At 49.7% G+C, this 24,602-nt stretch overlaps 1 protein-coding gene and 1 non-coding gene across 5 annotated transcripts; one reads left to right on the plus strand and one right to left on the minus strand.

Annotated features, from left to right (window-relative positions):
* Nucleotides 1-331: 331 nt before the first annotated feature.
* Nucleotides 332-20,030, plus strand: ZNF783 (zinc finger protein 783). 4 transcript variants are annotated; one of them, XM_025453741.3, is made up of 7 exons: nucleotides 332-486; nucleotides 3,711-4,112; nucleotides 4,196-4,322; nucleotides 4,488-4,616; nucleotides 13,812-13,940; nucleotides 15,007-15,099; nucleotides 16,764-20,030. In XM_025453741.3, exons 1-7 carry the CDS (start codon nucleotides 463-465, stop codon nucleotides 17,597-17,599), a joined length of 1,740 nt encoding a protein of 579 aa, XP_025309526.1. In that variant the 5' UTR covers nucleotides 332-462; the 3' UTR covers nucleotides 17,600-20,030. The 4 variants fall into 4 exon arrangements, with proteins under 4 accessions (XP_025309526.1, XP_025309543.1, XP_025309542.1 ...); XM_025453758.3 differs by lacking the exon at nucleotides 332-486 and adding an exon at nucleotides 678-1,056; XM_025453757.3 differs by lacking the exon at nucleotides 332-486 and adding an exon at nucleotides 678-991.
* On the minus strand, nucleotides 10,212-10,318 carry LOC112664659 (U6 spliceosomal RNA). Its single transcript, XR_003139871.1, has one exon. It is a non-coding gene; the product is annotated as a U6 spliceosomal RNA (small nuclear RNA).
* Nucleotides 20,031-24,602: the final 4,572 nt, after the last annotated feature.

Raw genomic sequence — 24,602 nt, forward strand, 5'->3', positions numbered from 1 at the left:
GCTTCATGAGCTCCCTGACCGAGTTCCCCCCAGTGGGCCGTTGCCCCCCGCCCCGTGAGCCTACCACGCTGCCCCTGCTCCCCTCCCGGCGGGGGCCCAGCCGGAGGGGCCCGCGGGGAGTCCGCCACCGGCGTCCACTCCCGCGGCCTAGGCCGGGGTGGGCGGCCGGCCTCCCCCGGGCTGACCCCCGAGGCCGCGAGGACCCGCGGGGGCGCGCGGAGGGCCGCGGGCCGCGGGCGTGCGGTCCTTCGGGCTGCAGGGGGCGCTGTGCGCACCCTCGGGCCCGGCCGCGAGCGCAGCTCTTGTTTAAAGGGCCGACGGGGCACGTGGCTCGGACGCAGCTCGCGGCCTCCCGGCAGGAGCTCCGAAGCTGGGCGGCTCCGCTCCGCCTCCGCCTGCGCGCTGCGCCAGGCCCGCCGGGCCCGGCCGAGGAGAGCCGCCGACAGAGGGACGCGAGCAGCCATGGCCGACGCGGCGCCCGCGCGGGTAAGCGTCCCGGCGCGCGGACGCCTAGACGGGCCAGGGCCGCCGCCTCAGCCGCCGCGAGGGCCCGTGAGGGTCTCCGCCCGGCCGGCGTGGAGCGGCCCCGCCGCGCGGCCTCCCCGCCCGCCGCCTCCGCCCAGGCCGCCGCCCGCCCCGCCGCGCCAGCCCTGTCCGCCCCGCCGCCCCGGTTTGCGTCCGGGCCCGGCTTTCGGGACGACCGACCGACCGGGCGGCCCAAACGGCGGGGGAGGCGGCCCCGACGGCGGGGGACAGGCCCGGCTTCTCCGCGGCGCTTCCGATGACAGGCCGTGGCTGGAGCGGAGCGGCCGTGCCCCCGTCCATTGTCTCGTTGGAGGCACGCAGGGCGGACCGGTCGCCAGGCCCCGTGCGGTTCTGACAGCCGGTCGGGCTCTTGGAAGGGACCGGCCCAAGGTCGCTCACCTGGTCGGGGCCACGGCCCAACAGCCCGACGTCTAGGCCAGACCTTCGGGATTGCATCCCGGTGAAGGTACCCAGTGTTGTACTTTTACCTAAGAGAAAGGTGCTGAATGCTGCTTATGAGAGGGAGTGTAGGTACATTTTTTTTTTTTTTTAATTTATGATAGTCACACAGAGAGAGAGAGAGAGAGAGGCAGAGAGACAGGCAGAGGGAGGAGCAGGCTCCATGCAGGGAGCCCGATGTGGGACTCCATCCTGGATCCTGGGATCACGCCCTGAGCCGAAGGCAGACACTCAACCGCCAAGCCACCCAGGTGTCCCTATTTTTTTTTTTTTCTTTTTTAAGATTAGTGTGTTGGATTGAATTATTTTGATGACTTTATAATGTTGGCCGGTAATGGGCAGTATGCCCAATTTGGAGAAAAGAATCCTTTGGCTATTTTTGACACACCAGAAAATCACTTGCATACAACGCTCAATAGGTGCCTTCTGTTATTATTAATACATCTTAGTGAAGTTTCTGAAACCTTGATCTTGGGGGATCCTTTTGAAGGAGGAACTTCCCCTCCCTTTCCTTTAATGAGTTTGGTGTGTCCTTCCCTTAGGATTCCCCGAGTGCAAGGGAGAGAAGGGGGGTGGGGAGTACTGCAGTTTGTGGCCCTGTCCCCTGGGAAATACCCCCCAAGCCATTTCTGTAACTGCACTGGTGACATCACCAGCTTCCACCTAGCCCAGGACCACTCCCCAGAACTTTCTCTGGCTATTCCTATCCATACACTCCTTCCCCTCTGCCATCTTTAATTAGAGTACCTGAGATTCCCGAGAAACTCCCCAAACAGAACAGATGTGCCCCCAACTCTTGTCAGCCCGTCATATCATACTGTGGTTTATCATGACTGTTTCTATACAGAATTTTTCTCCTGGAAAAGGAAGAACCACATAATTTTTTCTGCATTCCCCTATTGCGCCTTTACAAGGCAGGTGTTCAGTAGTTGGTACTGAATGAATGTTGTGAGGTTATTCATTCATTCAGTAGGTATTCATTGAGCATCTGCAGTGATTGAGGCACTCTTTTAGAAGCTGAGAATACAACAGTGACCCTTGGAGAACTTGGGTTTTGCAGGAAACAAACCACACATGGACTTGTCTTGAGTCCTTAGTGCTGTCAAAGAAGGGACTCACAAGGTCCTCTTTCAGCTTTGCCAGTCAGTGAAGGTTTCTAGAAGGCTTTGAGTTGCCGGAGCCTTAAAAATAAGAGGAAGCCAGATGCACAGAGAGGTAGGTAGGTAGGTAGCTAGGTGGGGTGGGGTGGAACTAACACATGCATGGAGGAGAGTGAGGTGTGTGTTAGGAATCCAGGGAGGCCGAGGTGGCTGGAGTGTAGTATATATAAGGTTAGAGAGGCAGGCAGAGGTACAAGAAGTGGTGTGGATTCTGCTCGAAGTATGCTGGCAAGCTACTGAAGAGTTTTAAGCAGGGGCCTAAAATGATCTAGCCTGTATTTTTATTTTATTTATTTTTATTTATTTATGATAGTCATACAGAGAGAGAGAGAGAGAGAGAGGCAGAGACATAGGCAGAGGGAGAAGCAGGCTCCATGCACCGGGAGCCTGATGTGGGATTCGATCCCGGGTCTCCAGGATCGCGCCCTGGGCCAAAGGCAGGCGCCAAACCGCTGCGCCACCCAGGGATCCCTAGCCTGTATTTTTAAACACTTCCTGACTGCTCTGGGAAAGTGTACTGAGGAGGAGGAGGTGAAGTGGGGGAGTTAGGGGGCATTGCTGCGGCTGGGACCAAGTGATGACAGTGGAGAAGAGGATGGATTTGAGATAATTTTGGAAGTCAGAGAGGACTTGAGGTGGTCTGACCATGAAGAGTGAGTGAAGGGGAGAGGTGAGAGGTCACTTCATTCTTCCAAAAAGGCTTTTAGTACGAGGTACTTGGGACCAGGCCATTGCACACACTCTGGCTCATGCACCAGGCACTGGTGTGAGCTGAGGCACTTTAGAAGCTCTTTCCAAGGTGCCCAAAGGTGAGGGAATGAAAGAGGTGGAGGAGAAAAGCCCATGTAAACTCTTTCTTGCTGAGTCCCTGAGCCAGAACCATCATCATCAGCATTGTCAACATCATTATCATCTTAATCAAATCAACGTGGGGCTTTGTGTGCATTGAGTATTTCCGACATGCTAGACATTGGTGAGGATTGTGTCATTAATTCTCACAATCCTGGGGATCCCTGGGTGGCTCAGTGGTTTAGCGCCTGCCTTCCGCCCAGGGCATGATCCTAGAGTCCCAGGATCAAGTCCCACATTGGCTCCCTGCATGGAGCCTGCTTCTCCCTCTGCCTGTGTCTCTCATGAATAAATAAAATCTTAAAAAAAGAAATTCTCACAATCCTCCCATGTAAGTACCATTTTCTAGATGTGGAAGTGAAATTGAAGGCTGTGTGAAAAATCTTGCCCGATCCAGCCAGCTTGGGAGCAGCAGAGTTGCTGGTTGGACTCGGCCTCTGGGTGTGAGACAGAAGACGGACCCAACATGGAAGCCCACCTGAGAACTGCAGATATTTTCTCCCGCTTTCCACTTGCTAACACCATGGTCCCGCCAGTGTTTCCGGTCCTGAGGCTGCACTCCTAACTGATGTCCCTGCCTCCCGTCCCACACTGCTGCCTGACTGGCCCTTAGGATCCCACGTGGGGCTTTGCAGGAACAGTTGAAGCTTCTTTCTGAAGTATGTGTTTTGATTATATCATTCTGATAATATCTCCCCTTTCTCTTCTTGTGGACAGGCTCCAGAGAGGGACAAGCAAACAGAGGACGAAAGCCCTTCGACGCCTTCTTTGTCACCCCAGCCAGCAGCTGAGAAGAACTCATACCTATACTCCACGGAGATCACACTGTGGACCGTGGTGGCCGCCATCCAGGCCTTGGAGAAGAAGGTGGACTCCTGCCTGGCCCGCTTGCTGACCCTGGAGGGGCGGACGGGGACGGCCGAGAAGAAACTGGCGGACTGTGAGAAGACGGCCATGGAGTTTGGGAACCAGCTGGAGGGCAAGTGGGTCGTGCTGGGGACCCTGCTGCAGGAGTACGGGCTGCTGCAGAGGCGGCTGGAGAACATGGAGAACCTGCTGAAAAATCGAAATTTCTGGATCCTGCGGCTTCCGCCAGGCAGCAAAGGGGAGGTCCCTAAGGTATCTTTTGGGCACCTGGGGTGGGATGGCCTGAGGGGTGGTGCCTGTAAGTGTGTGGGTGAGCGTGCGTGACACTGTTCCAGGTGCCCGTGACCTTTGATGATGTGGCCGTGTATTTCTCTGAGCCGGAGTGGGGCAAGCTGGATAACTGGCAGAAGGAGCTCTACAAGCACGTGATGCGGGGCAACTATGAGATGCTGGTGTCCCTGGGTAAGGCTGCATAGGTGGGGATCTGGGTCTGCGTCCACAGATTGGCCTCCAGAAGTCTGTGTCTTTGCTTTCAGTGCTGTTTTTCTCGGTGTCTCTCCATCTCTCTGGGTAGCCGGGTGGCAGGTGTCCAGTCTTGACCCAGCTCTCTTTCCATTCTGTGTGCAGATTATGCCATCTCCAAACCAGACATCCTGACCCAGATGGAGAGGGGAGAGGAGCCTTGCCCTGAAGGCCCATGGGGCCAGGAGGAGGGCAATAAGAGGGAGGCAGCATGCCCAAGGAGGCCAAGCCTTGGTGAGTGGGGGTGAGGTGGGGGAGTGAGCAGGGCACACTGAATCGTAGTCCTGCTCTCCTGGGCTTTCCAGATGTGCTGCGAGGCCAGGAAGGGATCACAAGCCCTTAACCCAAAGTGGGGCCCACTCTGTCTTAGGCCAGCCTGGTCGGGGCGGGTGCAGAGCTTTTGTCTTTGAGCTGTACTGTTTCTGCTTCTGAGTGAGTGGCCAGCAGTCCCGGTGTCGTGTGGTTGGTTGTTGTGAGGACTGCATGACACGGCAGACGTAAAGCTCATACTTATTGAGCATTGTATAAGTGGGGGCTTATTACTGACAGTGATACTGCTAGCAGCAGCATTATTGCTGCCCCTCTTGCCTGCCCCTTCCACCTCAGCTCCCCAACTTGAACCTGGAGCTCTAAGGCCCGTTGCGTACTGGCTTCCCTTTGTGGAAATGGCCCTCTCAGGGGAGCGGCCAAGCCAACTTCATCCTGAGAGCTAGTAAGGTATGGGACAGTGGTTCCAAAGTTGGCAGCCCATCAGAGTCTTCTGGGCTGGGTTTTTTTTTTTTTTTTTTTTTTTTTTTAAGTTTTAAAAAATAAATGGAAGTAGAGAGAAGAGTACAGTGAGCCTCCAAGTGATCGTCACACACATTCAGCAGTGACCAGGGGTTGGCCACACTGGCTTCACTGTCTCTTCCCTTTCTCTAAACAGCCCAGATACCACTGTTCTACCCAGCAGATTAACATCTAATCCCTAGCTCACATTCTCTTTTTTTTTTTTTTTTTTTTTTAACTTTTTTTTTTAAATTTTTTATTTATTTATGATAGTCACACACACAGAGAGAGAGAGAGAGAGGCAGAGACACAGGCAGAGGGAGAAGCAGGCTCCATGCACCGGGAGCCCGACGTGGGATTCGATCCCGGGTCTCCAGGATCGCGCCCTGGGCCAAAGGCAGGCGCCAAACCGCTGCGCCACCCAGGGATCCCTAGCTCACATTCTCTTTTCCCCAGTTGTCTCAAAACTGTTTTCTGCAGGTGCTGGGTCCTAATTCTAGTATACCAGAGTCCACCTGTTGTATTCAGTTTATAAAAAGTCTGTTATGAAGCCTGTGAAAACCTCCCCCAATGCCACGTTTAACAGCTTTATTGAGATTTAGTTAACAGACCATCCAATTCAATAATTAAAGTATACTGCTCGGTGTTTTACTGTATTCACAGTTTTTTGACCATCACCATAAGCTGTTCTTAGAACCTCTCTTGCCCACCAGAGAGAAACCTGTAGTCACGGGAGTTAACTTCCCTTTTCCCTCCCCCTGCTCCGTAGCCTTAGGCAGCTACTGATCTATTCCATGTGTCTTAGGTTTGCCTGTTCTAGACATTTCACTTAATTTTTTTTTTTTAAGATTTTGTTTATTTATTCATGAGAGACACACAGAGAGAGGCAGAGACACAAGCAGAAGGAGAAACAGGCTTCCTCCAGGGAGCCTGACATAGGACTTGATCCCAGGTCTCCAGAATCATGACCTGAGCTGAAGGCAGATGCTCAACCACTGAGCTACCTGGGTGTCCCTAGACATTTCACTTAAATGGAGTCATACTGTGTGTGACCTTTTGTGTCAGCCTCCTCTCACTGAATGTGTGTTTAGGTTTATGCACATTGTGCCTGCGTCCGTATCTGTGTGGGTACACCGCATTCACCACATTTTGTTGCTCTGCTCCTCAGGTGATTGACCATCCTCAGATCTCCTTCTTCCATGTCCTTTATTTGTTGACATTCTTACACCATTTATCTTTTTAAATGCCGTTACTTCCCATATTTTGGATGTGATGTCATTTATTCTTCTGTTTCTTGCATTTCCTATAAACTGGTAGATCAAGAGGCTTCTTTAGATTTCGGCTGAACTTTATGGGCAGGATGACTTCAGAGGCTGTGTACTCCCTGTTAGCCCCTGCCTGCCTGCCTTTTCTGGATCCTGAGCCCTGTCCTTACAAACCTCCCTGTCACCTTCTCACCTAATGATTGTAATAGTCATTGAACATTGTTGCCCAGATTTGCTACTCTATTAGGGGTTGCAGAATGTTAAGAGTCTGTCCTACTTACGCACAGAATAGCTGAAATTCTTTTATAAAGAAGAATTTCCCTGATCAACTCTTAGTTACCCTGAAATACAGTCTGTACAGAAAAGGCAGGATAAAAGCTTAATTCTTTGCCTTCATCAGTTTTCAGAATGAAGAGTTACTACCTTAGAAGCCTTCAAAGGTGACCGATACTTGGGCTTTTTTTTTTCTTTTAATGACTTCATAGACTGTTGAATATTTTATATATGCCAGTCTTTCACAGCCATTATTTTTTGTGCTTAACTTGTCCCATCTTTAGCTCATGGGAACGCCTTCAAGTTGGCCCGTAGGCCATTTTGATGTGACTTCTGTGGCTTTCAGATACCATAAGATGTTCTGGAATCATCTAGCATAGTTCTTGCCCCAGACCCGGAATACAGATTTCTCCAAGGAGTTTTGATTCCTTTCAGCAACGAATGCTATTTGGAGACCACAATATGAGTGCTGGTAGTTGCTCATTTTTGCCATTACTTCTAGGGCTTTTTCAGAATTTAAAAAAATTTTTTTAGAAAATATGTATTTTTGAAAAGGAAAAAATTGAGTCCATAGTGCTATTTCTCATTCAAATTTAATTTTTTTAACGATTTTATTTATTTATTCATGAGAGACACAGAGAGCGAGAGAGAGGCAGAGACACAGGCAAGAAGGAGAAGCAGGTTCCACGCAGGGAGCCCAATGTGGGACTCAATCCCAGGACCCTAGGATCACGCCCTGAGTGGAAGGCAGATGCTCAATGCTGAGCCACCCAGGTGTCCCATTGTTCTTTGATCTTATACTTGTATATCTCTTTTATTTTATTTATTTATTTTTTAAATAGATTTATTTTTTATTGGTGTTCAATTTGTCAACATACAGAATAACACCCAGTGCTCATCCTGTCAAGTGCCCACCTCAGTGCCCGCCACCCAGTCACCCCTACCCCCCAATCTCTTTTCTTTTACATGGAAATCTTAAACAATTAGACTTCTGACTGAAGGCTGAGTTTCTTTGCAACCTCTTTTTGTCCTCTGAATGCATTCCATTCAGGACTTACAGATGAAATTCTACCACTTAAAGTCACTTGAAATAATTATTATCTCTATGTGGTTATGTCACCAACCCAATATACAGTTAAGTTTATTTGTTTCTATGTATTTTTCAGTTTTTTTTTTTTCAGTTTTTTTTTTTTTTAAATTCTTTTTTTATTTATTTATGATAGTCACAGAGAGAGAGAGGCAGAGACACAAGCAGAGGGAGAAGCAGGCTCCATGCACCGGGAGCCCGATGTGGGATTTGATCCCGGGTCTCCAGGATCGCGCCCTGGGCCAAAGGCAGGCGCCAAACCGCTGCGCCACCCAGGGATCCCCGATTTTTCAGTTTTTTTAAAAAATCTGTTTTTAAAAGATTTTATTTATTTAGCCTGCATGATGGGGGAGGGGCAGAGGGAGAGGGAGAAGCAGACTCCCCCCTGAGCAGGGAGCCCCACGTGGGGCCCTGGGAGCATGACCTAAGCTGAAGGCAGACACTTTTTTTTTTTTTTTTTTTTTTAATTTTTATTTATTTATGATAGTCACAGAGAGAGAGAGAGAGAGAGGCAGAGACACAGGCAGAGGGAGAAGCAGGCTCCATGCACCGGGAGCCCGATGTGGGATTCGATCCCGGGTCTCCAGGATCGCGCCCTGGGCCAAAGGCAGGCGCCAAACCGTTGCGCCACCCAGGGATCCTGTGAAGGCAGACACTTAACCAACTGAGCCACTCAGGTGCCTCTATTTTTAGATTCTTAGAAGTGGCTCTTTTTACCTTTTCATTTAACGTTTTGAATATATAAGCCATGTTGTGTTTGCAAAGTCCAAATGGTTTAACAGAATACATTCAGGGAAGTCTTATTTCCATTCTCATCCCCTTCTTGTACCTATGGATACCATTCTTATTACCATCCCTGTCTCACACAGTTTCTCCTGGAGATCACTTCATACGTGTATGTAGAGATCTTCCTCCCTTTTTTTGTGGATGCAGAATGTTCCATGGTGTCGTATACCATAGTTTGTTTAACCAGTCCCTACTGGTGGACACTTGGCATACTTCTAATATTTTGGTGATATAAATAATGTTGTAGTGACTACTTTGTGCATAAGGCAGTTCATATTTTTGCCTATGTATCTTTGGGATAGATTTCTAGAAGCTACAGTTACGGTTCAGAGATAAATGAATATGTAAATATTTGAGAATTTATCACCAAATACACCTCCATGAAGGTTATATCATTTGCATCTCCTTCAGTGTTCTGAAAGAAGGCCTGGCCTTGCCAAAGAGAATGTGGTCAAACTTGTGGAATTTTTGTCTGCCTAATATGTAAGAATATGTCTGCTTAATATTTCTGTGTAGCTTTAAGTAACAGCTTTATTAGCTATAATTAAGTCACTGTACAACTCTCCTATTTAACCTGAGTGGTCGAGTGGTTTCTAGCTTATTCATCGATATGTGCAACCAGTAAACCCCACAGTCAATTTTATAACACTTTCATCACCTCCAAAACAAACCCTGTACCGTCTGGCTGTCACCACCAGCCCCTTCCCAACTCTCCAGCCGTAAGCGATGACGAGTCTTCCTGGCTATATAATTGCCGAGCCTGGATGCTTCATAGAAATGGAATTTACAATACATGGTCTTTTGACTCTGGCTTCTTTCCCTTAGCGTAATGTTTTCAGGGTTCATCCATGTGTATCCATATTTCATTTCTGTTTTGTTTTCTCTTTTCCTTATCGTGGTCAAATACACATAACATAAAATTTGCCATCTTAGCCATTTTTAGGTGTACTGTTTGGTGGTATTAGATACATCATAATGTCCTGCAGTCACCCCCGCCCCCATCACCACCATCCATCTCCAGAATTCTTTTCATCTTATAAAACTGAAACTCTATACTCATTAAATGGTAATCCTCATCTGCCCCATTCCGAAGCCCCTGACAACCACAGTTCTTTCTGTCTCTGATTTTGCCTACTCCAAATACCTCATAGAAGTGGAATCGCACAGCATTTGTCTTTTCATGACTGGCTTCTTTCATTCAGCATATGAAGTTTCATCCGTATTGTAGCAGGTGTCAAAACTTCTTTCCTTTTTTAGTCTAAATACTCTACTGTATGTGGATACCACATTTTGCTTATCCATTCATTTGTCAATGGATGCATGGGTTGTTTCTGTGTTTTAGCTATTGTGAATAATGCTGCTTATGATCATGGACACATAAATACCTCTTAAGAGACACTGCTTTCATTTCTTTTTGGCTTAGAAGTGGGGGAAAAAACAATAAAAATAAGTGGAATTGCTGGATCATGGTAATTCTATTTTTAATTTTTTGAGGACCATTATGCTGTTTTCCACAGTGACTGTACCATTTTATAATCTCACCAACAGTGTACAAGGGTTCCAGTTTCTCTACATTTTTGCCAACACTTACTATTTTCTGTTGTTTCTTTTTTCTTTTTTTTCCTGTTGTTTCTTTTTTTTTTTTTTTTTTTAAATATGGAACGCTTCACGAATTTGCGTGTCATCCTTGCGCAGGGGCCATGCTAATCTTCTCTGTATCGTTCCAATTTTAGTATATGTGTTGCTGAAGCGAGCACTGTTGTTTCTTTTTAATGGTAACCATCATAATGAGTGTGAAGTGGTATCTCATTGTAGTTTTGAGTTGCATTTCCCTAATGATGAGTGACGTTGAGCATCTTTACCTGTGCTTTTTGGCACATGTGTACATCTTGTTTGGAGAAACATCTATTCAAGTCCTTTGCCCATTTTTGAGTAGAGTTGTTCGTTTTCCTGTTACTGAGTTTTAGTAGCTCTCTGCATATCCTGGGTATTAATCCCTTATCAGATATGTGACTCACAAATATCTCTCCCATTCTGTGGATTGCCTCTGTACTGATGATAGTGTGTTTTGATGCACAAATTTAAAGTTTTCATGGAGTCCGTTTGTCTATTTTTTTCTTCTGTTACCTGTGTCTTTGGTGTCCTATCCAAGAAATCCGTGTCAAATCTAGTCTAAGAGTTTTATGTTTTACGCCTAGGTCTTTGATTCATTTTGAGTTAGTTGGGCTTTTTTTTTTTTTTAAAGATTTATTCATTCATTCATGAGAGACACACACACAGAGGCAGAGACATAAGCAGAGGGAGTAGCAGGCTCCCTATGGGGAGCTCAATATGGGACTCCATCCCAGGACCCCAGGATCACAGCCTGAGCCGAGGCAGATGCTCAACTGCTGAGCCATCCAGGCACCCCTTGAGTTCGTTTTTGTATATGGAGTTAGATAAGGATCCAACTTTATTCTTTTGTATGTGGATATGCAGTTTTCCTACCACCATTTGTAGAAAAGACAGTCCTTTCCTCATTGAGTGGTCTTGGGACCCTTCTCAAATATCATTTGACCAGTTTTGTGAAAGTTTATGTCTTGGTTCTATTTATTAATTCTATCTATGCCAGCACTACCACACTGTTATGATTATGGTGACCTTTAATAGTAAGTTTTGAAATCAGGAAGTCCTTCAACTTTGTTCTTCCTTCTCAATACTATTTTTGCTCTTTGGGGTTCCTTGAGATTCCATATGAATTTTAAGATGGGTTTTTCTATTTCTCTAATAAAATGTCATTTAGAGTTTGATAGAAATTACATTGAATCTGTAGGTCAGTTTGGTAGTATCAACACCGTAACAATATTAAGCCTTCCAATTCATGAACATGCTATATTTCCATTTATTTATTACTTTAATTTCTTTCTGTAGTGTTTTGTAGTTTATTTTTATTTTATTTTTATTTTTTATTTATTTTTTTGTAGTTTTTTTATTTTATTTTTATTTTATTTATTTATTTATTTTTTTAAGATTTTATTTATTTACTCATAGAGACAGAGAGAGAGAGGCAGAGACACAGGCAGAGGGAGAAGCAGGCTCCATGCAGAGAGCCTGACATGGGACTCATCCAGGGTCTCTAGGATCATGCCCTGCGCCACCGGGGCTACCCCTGTAGTTTTTTTTTTTTAAGACTTATTTATCATTCATGAGAGAGAGGCAGAGACACAGGCAGAGAGAAGCAGGCTCCTCTCAGGGAACCTGATATGGGACTAGATTTCCAGACCCAGGATCACTCCCTGAGCCAAAGGCAGATGTCCAGCTGCTGAGCCCCCAGGCATCCCAGTGTTTTGTAGTTTTCATTATAAAAGTCTTTTACCGGGATCCCTGGGTGGTGCAGCGGTTTGGCGCCTGCCTTTGGCCTAGGGTGCGATCCTGAAGACCCAGGATCGAATCCCACAACGGGCTCCCGGTGCATGGAGCCTGCTTCTCCCTCTGCCTATGTCTCTGCCTCTCTCTCTCTCTCTCTGTGACTATCATAAAATAAAAAATAAATAAATAAATAAAAAATTAAAAAAAAAGTCTTTTACCTCCATGGTTAAATTCCTGAGTATTTCATTTTTTATGATACTATTATAAGCGGAATTGTTTTTGTAATTTCCTTTTCAGATTGCTTATTATTAGTGTATACAACTGATTTTTGTATGTTGATGTTTATCCTGCTTATTTGCTTAACTCATTTGCTAGTTCTTACAGTTCATTGTGGAATTTCTAGGGTTTTCTGCATATATCATCTTTGAAGAGATAATTTTACTTCCTTTCCAATTTGGATGTTTTTTATTTCTGTTTCTTGCTTGCTTGCTCTGGCCAGGACTTTGAGTCCTTTGTTGAATAGGTAGTTTTAAAAGTGGATATCTTTGCCTGTTCCTAATCTTAGAGGAAAAGCTTTCATTCTTTGACCATTGAATGTAATGTTCACTGTTGGTTTTTCAAATATGCCTTTTATTATGTTGAGATAGTTTCTTTCTGTGTCTAGTCTATTGAGTGGTTTTATCATGAAAGGGTGTTAAATTTTGTCAGATGCTTTTTCTGTATCAATTGAGATGATCAGGGGGTGTTTTCCTTCATCCTGTTAATGTGGTATATTCCATTGATCTAGTTTATATGTTGAACCAGCCTTGCATTCCAAGAATACACTCCACTTGGTTATGGTGTTTAATCCTCCCTTGCTTTTTTTTTTTTTTTTAAGATTTCATTTGTTTATTAGAGAGAGAGCATGAGGGGGCCTGCTGGCAGAGGGAGTGTGAGAGGCAAATTCGCCACTAAGCAGGAAGCCTGGAGGTGGGGCTTGATCCCAGGACCTGAACCAAAGGCAGCTGCTTAACCAACTGAGCCACCCAGGCACCTTGGCAACAGTGTTTTTTTTAACGTTACCTCTCTTATATGTGTGTGGTTGAGTATCTTTCTGTTTATGGGTCATTTAAATTTCTTATTCTGTGAATTCTTTGTTCATCTCTTTGACCTAGGAAGCTTTTTTGAAATGTATACTAATGGGTGCCTGGGTGGCTCAGTTGGTTAGGCGGCTGCCTGCAGCTTAGGTCGTGATCCTGGGGTCCTGGGATTGAACAACTTGCTCAGCAGAGTGTTTGCTTCTCCATTTCTGCACCCCCCACCTCTATCTTCCTCTCTCTCTCAAATAAATAAAAAAAAAAATTTGTTTTAAGATTTTATTTATTCATGAGAGATGCACAGAGAGGCAGAGACATAGGCAGAGAGAGAAGCAGGCTCCCTGTGGGGAGCCTGATGTGGGACTTGATCCCAGGACCCCAGGATCATGACCTGAACCGAAGACACATTCAACTGCTGAACCACCCAAAATTAAAATCTATGAAAAAATGCATACTTCCTAGGCCTACCCAGAACTACAATGAGAATCTTGGGGTGCTTCCAAGGGGATCTATATATATCAGCCTGGTATAGGACTTTGGACTGGAAGCTACTGTTGTGTTGTTCTGAGTCGGGAAGCCCTAAAAAGCCACATCCTTGGCCCTGCCATGTCATGACTTGTCTGTATGATCAGATGTTTCTGTGCTGTACCTTTTCCTTCTCTTTTATCCACTAAGGATCAGTGAAGTTCACTTAAGTATCAAAATTTGTCTTTGACCCGATGCCTCCACCTCAGTCCCATTGATTACAGTTGGCCATTCCTCACTGGCTCCTGCCTCAGGGGGTATCTCTGTGTTGTCCTTAGTGTCACTGATGTGCATTTTCCAGGCCTCCCTCCACACCCAGAGCACATCCTCAGCCCCATCATCCCTACCCAGGAGGAGCCAAAAGAAGGGCAGGCCTCCAAGCATCAGCAAGATTCAGAAACAAGGGTAACCCTACCTGGAGCGAGCACTGGTAAGTGAGAGCTGCCAGGCGGCAGTGTGAATAGCATCAACAACAGTGGCAGGCAGGTGCCACTGGAGCAAGTGCTAAAGCTTGAAGGTGGAAGGGATAGTTGGGGACAAGGCTTGGCTGAGCTGGACAGGCTTCCTGGGAAGGGGACCCCTGAGACGGGCCTTAGAGGAATGGTAGATGCTGCATGGGAACAAGGCATTTTCAGCAGGAGAAAATGGTCTGAGCAAAAGTGTGGGTCCCTGAGGCATGCTGGGAACCAGGCACTCTGGCCTGGCTGGAGTGAGGGGCCAGGCACACAGGGCCAGGCACTGGGCCTCCTCAGGTTTCCTACGATGGTTCTGTTAACTGGACAGTCTGTATTGTTTGCCTCGAACAGTGCTGGTGTGTACATTCCTCAGTAAATGTCCTCTTTCTGGAGGCCTGTGAGGGGCTCTGTGGCTTCAGTCCCCCCTTCCAGTGAGCTCTGTCTGCTTGTGTGGAAAGGAAGTTCCTGTCTATCCTGTCATGAAAATAGAGTATAACTCCGAGAGCATTTAGCCCATCACGTGGTACAGAGCCTTGTCTGCACTCTGCTAGCTTGGCTTCTCCTGCCCCCTGTTCTCCTCCTTCCTAGAGGCTTGACTTTGCAGTCTTTCTCTCCAGCTATTTCTGTGAATCTCCCCCAGTGAACGTGAGCTCTCTGAGGGTGAGGATAATCCTCCTGGTCCCCACCCCTGTCCCTCCTTCCCAGTCTGTAAGGAGAGAGGACCTTCTTCTCACTGTCTCTGCTCCATTGCAGACCTGGCGCTGTTCCTCAGGGGCCTCCCCAAACCCTCTGTCCTTTTGAGATCCATCAGGGTGATGGGAGTGGTCAGCACTGGCCCAGATGGGACCTGGGGGCTTGGCCTTCGCAGCTCTCCTCTCACCTCCGAAGCAGAGGCCAGGGAGTGGGCAGTCCTCTGGGCAGAGCCCTGGGCCCCCTCTTCCTGGTGGGCATTTGAGCATGCCTGGGCTCTGCTTAGAGATGCCGGTGGCATCCTGCAAGAGCCTGGTGTCAGGAAAGGCCCTCACAGAGTCTCTCTCACAGGGCCTCCAGCCTCAGTTAAACAGGAGGAAGAATCTTCAGGTGAGGAGTCTCCAACCTCCTCTCTCAGGAACAACCTGCCCAGCTTGGGGCCAGGTGAGTAATGGGAGGAGGCCCTGTGGCCACAGCAGCACTTCAAAGGAGCCCAGGGGCCCTTGGGAGCAGGTTGGGAGGTGGCTCAGGGGGCCCTGAGGAGGGGCTTCCTCCTGAGGATCCCCTCCTCATTCCCAGATACTGTTCCCTGGGGCTCTTGGAGGCCCAGACCATCTAGGTCCTGGTCCTCCTCTGTCATGTCTGGCTTGGTGGCAAGGTGCTGCTTGAAAACAAGCTGCATGCACCAGGTTTGTGGTCTGGTGACAGGCCTCACAGCAACCCTGTGGAGTGGTCCAGGTGCACACCTCCAATGTCTTGCAGTTTGTATGTGGTGGCCTGTGATTTAAATTTAGTTTCCCCGCCTGGAGTTCATAAAACGAGACTCACACTCTGATGAGCAGGAAAAAAGAAAGTAGTTATTGCTCATTCTGGCTTTGGGGTATTTTTCTGTCCTCATAGAAAGGAATCCTGTTCTCTCCTGGTTCCATCCTGGTACCAGCTCTGAGGGTAGGCAGAGGTGAGGGGTGGGCCCACCGTGGGGTTGTGGTGTGGTGGGAGTCCCAAGCTGGAGATGGGCCTCCCACGGAGAGGTCTGGGAACCTTGGTCTTCCATGGAGTGCGGCCCAGGACCCACACTCCTCCCTAAGTTTAGGAATAGTACGGGAGCCCATTAAGTGCAACAATTTAGATGGAAAGTTTAGATAATTCTTATAGACTCTTAACTGATGCTGTAACTCTAGGACCAAATACAAACAGCTGGGTCATTTCTAACATAGAAATAAAGTTCTGTCAGGAGTTATTTGTGAGGGTTGCCGGGCAGCTGCGCTGAGCAAAGACCCCTGGGGTCCTGACATCAGGTGCTGGCCCAGAAGGTTCAGCAGGTAGGGGTTCACTCCTCGGCAGCAGTCTCCTGGGCATTTAAGTTCATGCTTCAGCAAGAATAGATAGAAATCGTTCTGCCCTAGACCTTGGAAATTGCTTGTAAAGGGCTACAGGTTCTGTTTTAATAGGCAGAGGGTAAGGTCCACGGTCAGTCTTTGAACAAACCTTCTGCTGCAACAGTGGAGCTGCTGGACACCGGGGGAGGTCAGAGAAGCCAATAATGGGGGTGCTCAGTGTAGATTTGTTATGTGGATGAGCAGCTCAGAGTATGGCTAAGACTGCTACCGCCTCCAGGCCTGAGGTTTCTTACCTAGTCTGATGGCTCCAGGGCTCATTAGGGACTAACGTTGTCAGAACTCTCGGGGATCCTGTGCAGCCAGAGTATCTCAGGGTCCAGGGTCTCCCCTGCACCCTCCCACCTGTTGTCTTTCACTCCATCTGACCTCTGACCCCGCTGGCTCCTTGGCTTCTATTTTTGAAGCTTTGTCTCCTCTATCCTGATGTCCATAGCTTGACCTCCAGGAATGGGCCATTGGAGCATCTGGGCCACATGACAATTAACAGACTGGATGATGTTAGGAGGCAGTGTCTGCTTGGTAGGGCCAAGTGAATTGGGTCCCTGATCTGTGCTGTGAGCGCTCAGAAGAGAAAGGACTCTGGGAAGGCAGGAGCGGAGGGTGGGTACAGATGCGACTAGAGATGTGCTGGAGGCCAGGACTGGGTGCAGTGGCCTGGGTGGGGGCTAATGTGGCCCACTTGAAATCAATGGAGATTCCTTTCTCCAGGTGGTGGTGGTGTGGTCATCAAGACAGAAGCACAATCTGAGGACCAGATGATGTCTGAGCAGCTCTTCCTGGAGGAGTCCCGGAACCAGACCATGTGCAGAATGTCCAAGGGGCCGAGGAGTGGGACTGGGGGCCCCAGCCAGCTTCATGCTGCAGGAATGCCATGCGTGCGGGCAGGGGACCCACGGCCACCAGGTTCCGTTGGAGAGCCACCCCGTGTTCTCCCTCGACGGCGAGAGCGGACCTTCCCCTGCCCCGACTGCGGGCAGAGTTTCCGCTTGAAGATTAACCTGACCATTCACCAGCGGACCCATGTGGAGGAGGAGCACAGGGAGACTTCGGGGAGCCCACCTGGCTGGGGGGAGGCCCACTCCACCCTGGAGCCCGGGGAGGTGGTGGTGCCTGGCCCTGTCATCCGCTGGCTCCCTGAGGAGCCTGGAGGCCACCGCTCCCTGGCAGGCCGCTCCTTCATGGGGCGGAGGCCAGCGGCCACCAAGGTGTACCACTGCAGTGAGTGCCTGCGCTTCTTCCAGCAGCGGAAGAGCCTGCTGCTGCACCAGCGCCTGCACACAGGCAACAGCCAGGGCTGGCCAGCTTGTCCCTACTGCGGCAAGGCCTTCCGCCGGCCCTCTGACCTCTTCCGTCACCAGCGCATCCACACTGGCGAGCGGCCCTACCAGTGCCCCCAGTGTGGCCGGGCCTTCAACCGGAACCACCACCTGGCTGTCCACATGCAGACTCACACCCGTGGCCAGGCGGGCCCACACTTCCCAGCTCCCTCTGCCCTCCCTGGGAGTCCACCCCTGCCACGGCCCAGCCACACCGAGGAGGGCTGACTGGGCAAGAACCTGCACGGGTACCCTCCAGCTCTCCTGGGGCACCCCGGCAGGACCTCTGTCCACTTTCAGGCCTTTCCACTTGTGCCTGATGCTGGTTCTTCGTTCTGGAATAGCTTTGGAGAGATCTTTTTTTTCATTCAGATGGGAAGCAGTGGCCTTTTTGGTGACAGTATGTGTGTGACCAGATGCCTCAATTTCCTGTTTCCTAAGTTTGTCACTCTTTGCTGCCTTTTCTACATTCCTGACTTATAAAGGATCCCTTAAGGCTTAGAGGATGCCAAATTTTGGTGAGAGTCTTTGGCAGGTATCTGAGATAAGCAAGAGGCCTGGAGTTAGTGGCCCTTCCAGGAGGGGGCAATAGAGACATTGAGGGCCCGCAATTTGGACATTGTACACAGGTCACAGCAGAATGGACAGTTTGGAGAGTAGGCACTGGAAATTCGAGTTTCCTACTGTGTTATTCTGAAATTTTTTTCTCTTTTTGGAGCTTTTCTAGTGCTTTTGTGTTATATGTGGTTGCAAAGGGGACCAGGAGCTCTGAGAGGCAGGAAGTACTCTGCTAACCTCTTTGTGTGTGGGGATGGTAGAGGGGCTGTCCAGTACAGCCTAGGAGTTAGTGGAGGTACTTGGCTGCTGCCCTGGACACCAGGTTCTTCTCAGTTATGCTTTCTTTGGCCTGGAGTGATTCCCAATATCCCAACATCCGTGGTTGATTTTGGTTATTAGTTGAGAGGGGGAAATAGGCCCGGGGTGGATGACCCTTTCCGCAGGGTCTCAGTATTATGGGTATGCACACTTCCTGGACTGGACCCCATAGAACACCTTGGGGGGTGAGGGAGATGCAGACCCAGCCCAGGAAGCCCCTGCCGGAGAGGAAGATCCTGATGTGAGTGAGGCTGGCCAGCCAACCAGGACTCCTGGGCTCCCAGGCCTCAGGTTTCACGTTAAAGGAGAGGTCTGTGTCCAAGAACTCGGGGCTGGTAGCAGAGATAGGCCAGGAGATGTGAATGAAGTTTTTTAACTTCCTCTGGCCTCATGTTCCTCACCTGTCAAAGGGGGTAGTGACCCCAGTGCATCCTACCTCACTTTAGGGTTTTCAGGGTCATAAATGATTCAGAGGCAGTGGGACAAACAGCCAGGTTTTGTCCTCCTTTTCCAGTTCAGGGCCTCCTTTTTTATTCCACATTGATCTCCAGCCCTTCGCACCCATCAATCCTTCAGGAAGGACCTTTATTTTCTGGAGCACATGGAAGACCCCTTGGGTGCAGAGCCAGGTGAGACTTTCCCATTGGGCCACATCCCCAAGGAGCCCTTTGTACTTCAGTGGAACAAATTCTTACCAAAGCGATGAGGTTCAAACCGTGGAAATTCGGGCAGTAGCATCAGGCCTCCTAGAGAAGCCTTTTTGGCAGTTAGCGTCTTGTGCCTCTTAGTCACACCACTTAGGGTGCTGCCTGCAGACCAACCCTTGGTTTGGGTGATTTTAAACTGGAGGACTGGATCCTCAGCTGTTTTGATTGTTGTCTTACTTGCCTTGGTACTGTGTGAAGTGGCCAGCGTTCAGACCTGCTTCCAGGTGCTGGGTGCCTGGCTGTGCCACTTCCTGTTGCCCCCTCTGACCCTCACACCTCTCCCAAAGTCAGGGGCAGAGTTGGGGGCAAATGGGCCCTTATCTCTGGGGCAAAAGTTAAGTATCCACGTTGGTGAGAGCCCAGCCAAGCTCTCCTGGGCTTGGGGAGAAGAGGTGCCACCCTCCCCAGCTGTGCATTCTGCTTGTCTGCTCTGGCATCCCCAGCCCTCACCAGGGGCCCCACAAGCAGGGCCCTGCTGTCAGCAAGTGTTCAGACAGGATGTGGTGCAAATGTAGCTGCTCTGTGCTTATCCCTTTGCTGCAAGAGCTAGTTTCAGGTGTTTCCTGGGGTGGGGGTGGGGGGGCCTCAAGGCTCAAAGTTCGTAGACCTTTCTAATGCTAAATGCCCTGTGTAAATACAGGTACTACAGCACAAACCAGGAGTGATTGCAGGGCGGCACAGGCCCTCCCTCCGCTTTATGGCAAAGCGCCAGGTCCAGTTAGGGCTTGTGAGTTTGCTTGGCACTCAAGTAAGTGGTCAAAGAACATTTTTTTTTAATTTATTTATTCATGAGCGACACAGAGAAAGGCAGAGACACAGGCAGAGGGTGAAGTGGGAAAAGAACATTCTTGACACTGAAATGACTCGACGGATGCAGCGTGGTGCAGGAGCAGAGCTGTGCTCCGGCACCCTGGAGGCTAGAACCTGGTTTGGCCTTGACTCGCTCCTAGCTCCGGGTCTTGGCTTCCTCATTTGTAAACAAGAAAGGGTGGGGTCCTGGTGCTAGAGGCTCGGAAGAACTGTGACGGGGGCGGCCCTTAGCCTTCGTCGGTGCTCAATAAATATGTTGGACTGAACGAGTATGCGCGCGACCTGCTTCCTGCCCTCCGGGAGGCGGTCCCACAGAGCTGTCGGCCCCGCACAGTCCGGGGTCCTGGGCCGCGTCGTCATCAGGGGCTCTCGACCGCCGGCCACGCCCACCTACGCGTCCGCTGCGGGGCGGGGCCTCGGGCCGGCCAATGGGCGAGGGCGAGGAGGGATGCGGGTGCGGTGCGCGAGTTGGGGGCGGAGCTTTCCCGGGCTGACCAATGGGGGACGGGCTCCTGTTTGCGGGGCGGGTCCACTCCCTGCACGGCTGCCGCCTGCCGAGCCTACCACGACGCCGCAACCCTGCGCGGCCGCTGCATGTCCCTGCATCTACTTGTGTCTCTCCAGCCCTTCGTGTCCCCCCAGCCTCGCGTGTCCCGGCAGCCCTGCAAATCCCTCAGCCTCGCGTGTCCCCCTAGTCCCGCGTGTCCTCCCAGTCCTGTGTGTCCCCCCAGCCCTTGTGTCCCGCAGCTCTGCGTGTCCCCAGCCCCGTGTGTCCCACAGCCTCATGTGCCTCTTGCAGGTCGGGATTGACGGGCACTGGAGAGTCGGGAAGAAGCCTCGCAGGGCCTGGGCCTGTAAGGGCAGCCCTCTGGGAGGGTGCCTAGGAATTGGGGAGGCGCAGCCTGAGTGGAGCAATGACGTCCACCAGGGCACAGTGGCCAAGGGGTGCTGTCTGAGGTCAACGATAAAGTCCCTTCTCCTTTCTTGGCCGCACCTTGCCAGTGTGCAGACTTAGCCACAAGATTTCCCAGGTTCCAGGCATCCCTGACCTTTATTGGAGCCAGCCCTGTGGGTCCTGGGGGTGGGAGAGGAGGATGGACCCTAAGCGCCCTCACTCTAGAGACCCTCGGGGCTTTCCTTTTTGTACCTGTCCTTCAGCCCACCCACCCCACCCCCAAAACTGACACCTTAGGGAGACCATCACCCCACTGTCACCCCCTTTCCATGCTGAGAGGTTACTACTTTCTCCTGTGCAGTGGTCTTGCACCTGACTGTGAGGATCCCCTGAAACTCTTCTGGGCCTGGACTCTGATTTCTGTCAGGATGCATTTGAGTGCCTGCTTGCTCTTCCAAAAGTCTCCAAGAAGTCCTTCCTATTGCTGTTGGGAGGGGTCTGCATTATAGAGGACTTTTGATTATGTGTTTCAGGCTCAGATTTGACTTAGTCTGTCCCTGGCCTGTGTGACAAGAACTATCAACACCAGACTTTTCCATGTCTCTGAAGGTAGAGGTATCATCTCCTGGTAGAAATAGTTTTGAAATGGTTTTATTTATTTATTTATTTATTTATTTATTTATTTTAATTATTTATTTATTTATTCATGATAGTCACAGAGAGAGAGAGAGAGGCAGAGACACAGGCAGAGGGAGAAGCAGGCTCCATGCACCGGGAGCCCGATGTGGGATTCGATCCCGGGTCTCCTGGATCGCGCCCTGGGCCAAAGGCAGGCGCCAAACCGCTGCGCCACCCAGGGATCCCCTGAAATGGTTTTAGATACATTCCTGAGCACCAGATTTGCAACAGGGCCTTACAGGAAGAGAAGATGTTCAGTTCATCCTTAATCTGAAGAGATGGGATCTTCCTCCTCCAGGCTTACCTTGTACTGATCAGGGGCCAGACTCAGAGATGGAACAGTTGTCCCTTGAGAGTAGGAGGGAAGGGACAGGTATCTGAAGACCAATACCCAGTATGTGTTGGACATTTTGTGAAGTGCTTTGGAGGAGGTATTCGAGGAACCTCAGTTGCACAAGATTGGGATAATCGGGTTTTGGTTCATAACACATTCTGATTGGCAGCCCAGACTATATTTGTTTTTTTTATGTTTGTTTTAATAATAACATGTGCCAAGGCCAGTAATAGATGCTAAGTGCATTTCCACACCTTTAGTTCACTTCGTCCTCACAACTACCCCCAAAACATGCAGGATTCAAATGGCAGGAGAGGTATTGAGTCAAGTTCTAGTAAAGTTCCATTTCCAGGAATGTTTCCACTATACCTTGGCTGTCTCCAGCGAGCCATTCCTGAATTTCTTGTTTTATTACTTCTAGTAATAAACGATCAATTTTCCATGTCCTGGGGCAAGATATTTTTTGAAACATTTCCTTGCACTTACTACTCTTAAGTGCTGGCTTTCAACTTTCTTTGGCTCCACTTCCTGGCAGCTAGGACCTGGCGTCCTAGTGTGGAGGCCTCTCTGGGGCTGGTGAACAAGGCACCTGGGTCACAGGGCCCTAACAGGTCAGGAAGTCACGTGCCAGTGAATGTCAGGGTGGGAGGGCATTAGAGATGCCAAAGCCAGAACGACAGAACCTTACCTCTGAGACCAGAGTAATGGGAGTGGGTTTGCTCTACAACACTTGCCTGAAATACCATTCTGAGTGTGCATTGGTCCCCTGGGAAGTTTTCCGGACCACTCACTTCCTAACTTCTGCCGGGCCATGTTCCCAGCTTGAGGAAAAAAGTTAAGTAATTGGCTAAGCTCATATCACTATTATGTGGTAGTGCTATGATTCAAATCCATTGCACTCTGTCCATTCATGATGGTAAAGCTTTGTTATTCATTTTCCATTGCCCCTGGGTCTTGGTTCAAGATTTTTCCCTTGGGGGCTCTGTGGTGTCCAGTGTCTGCTGTCTTTGAAAGTCTGCCAGCTAGGGTCTGTTTGGGGGTCTGACCAATGAGGTTTTCTGGTACCCAGAACAAGTTTCCCCCACTCCAAGGGACCCTGTAGCTGGGAATGACTCTGGTACCCTCTCTTATGGAGGCTGATTCATCTCCTTGTGTCTGGTTGCAGGAATGGCACATGGGGACTGGCCTCCCATGAGAGGCCCCCAATTCAGTCTGCAGAGATCTCTTTTCTAGCCATCTTGGTTACCATTTGGATTGTGGAGATGATGGAGTCCCAGGGCTGCCAACCTCAGAGCTAGGAAAGGCAGAGACAGCTGAAAAGAAGTTAAACAACTGTGAGAAGATGGCTGTGGAGTTCGGGAACCAACTGGAGGGCAAGTGGGCCATGCTGGGGACCCTGCTGCAGGAGTACAGGTTGCTGCAGAGGTGGCTGGAGAACATGCAGAACTTGCTGAGGAACAGCAACTTTTGGGTGCTGTGATTGCCACCGGGCAGCAAGGGGGAGGTCCCCAAGATACAGGAACTTGGTGCAGGTGGAGAGGGCTTGCGTGGCTTCAGCAGGGTCCTCAGACCCAAAGTGGAGGGAGCGCCATGTCTGCCAAAACTTGACCTCTTGGCACTTTTTTTTTTTTTTTTAAGATTTATTTATTTTAGAGAAAGAACATGGGGGTGGTGGAGCAGAGGGAGAGGGAGAGAGAGAGAGAGATTCCATGTCGAATGTGGAGCCCCACGTGGGGCTCCATCTCATGACCCTGAGAACGTGACCTGAGCTGAAACCCATAGTCAGATGCCTAACTGACCATACCACCCAGGTGCCCCTGGACCTCTTGGCTCTTAATACCAGTCGCCAGTTGACTTTAAAGGGCTTGAAAAATCTCAGAAGAGGGAAGCCTAGGTGGCTCAGCGGTTTAGTGCCTGCCTTAGGGCCAGAGTGTGATCCTGGAGTCCCAGGATCCAGTTCCGCACTGGAGCCTACTTCTCCCTCTGCCTGTGTCTCTGCCTCTCTCTGTGTCTCTCATGAATAAATAAAATCTTTCAAAAAAAAAAAAAAAAAAAAAGAGAAAAAGAAAAAAAAAACTCAGAAGAAAAGTGTGACCCAGCAGAGATGGCTGCGTGGCAGATGGCATGGGCTGGCTGGGAGGGCTGTGGTTGTGCTCGCTACTCCAGAATGAGCTCTGAGCAAGAGGCCGGGAAATCACAGAAGGTACGTGTGAACCTGGGAGAGGGGACGAGAACCCAGGAGCGTTGACCCTGAATCCTTCTGGCCACTGGTCCCTGCTCTGATCTGAAGCAGATGTGATGGAGGTTGCATTTTCCCGGAAGTTTCGGGGTGGGGAGAGGAGGCTGGAGCTGGTCCTAACTGTTCTCTGAAATGGCTCTGACTCACATTGGCGTGGGGGACCTGTACTTCCAGGTGTCCGTGAAGACAGAAGGTGTGGCTGCGTGGCTCTCTGCTTGGGTGGGTGGGTGGGGCAGCCTGGAGGACTGGCACAAGGGGCTTGGCAAGCACATGAAGGGAAATCATGGGACTCTGGTCTCCTGGGTAAGAGGCTGGCTCCTCGGGGCTTCCAGGCTCAAAGTCCTCAGCTTTATTCCTATTTATTCCTCAGGATTTATTCCTATTGAATCAAATGAGCCTCTCGGATTTGAGAACAGAAAGCGCTTTGAGATTATTTGATCAGCTGTCTTCAAGCAGGAAGAAGATATACTTAATGCCATGTTAGATTTACTGAAATGAAATGAAATGCAGGGGGTAAATGACTTGCCCACGGTCTCATGGAGACTGAATGTGAATTGGCACCTGCTCCTCACTGTACTGCCCTTCCTGTGGCACCAGGGGCAGCTCTTACCCCCACATCTTCTCTCACATGCCAGCCTGTTTATTTCTGGTGAGCTGAGGCCTCCCCTAATTTGTATTTGCACTTCTAGGAC

The sequence above is a fragment of the Canis lupus genome, chromosome 16, assembly GCF_003254725.2.
Source record: "Canis lupus dingo isolate Sandy chromosome 16, ASM325472v2, whole genome shotgun sequence".
NCBI lineage: Eukaryota > Metazoa > Chordata > Mammalia > Carnivora > Canidae > Canis > Canis lupus.

Bases quoted from the DNA above. Each gene is read 5' to 3' on its own strand.
- ZNF783 (XM_025453741.3), top strand. From the start codon at position 463: ATGGCCGACGCGGCGCCCGCGCGG. The intron at 4,113-4,195 runs GTATCTTTTGGG...ACACTGTTCCAG, and splicing joins GCAAAGGGGAGGTCCCTAAG to GTGCCCGTGACCTTTGATGA. The intron at 13,941-15,006 runs GTAAGTGAGAGC...TCTCTCTCACAG, and splicing joins CCTACCTGGAGCGAGCACTG to GGCCTCCAGCCTCAGTTAAA.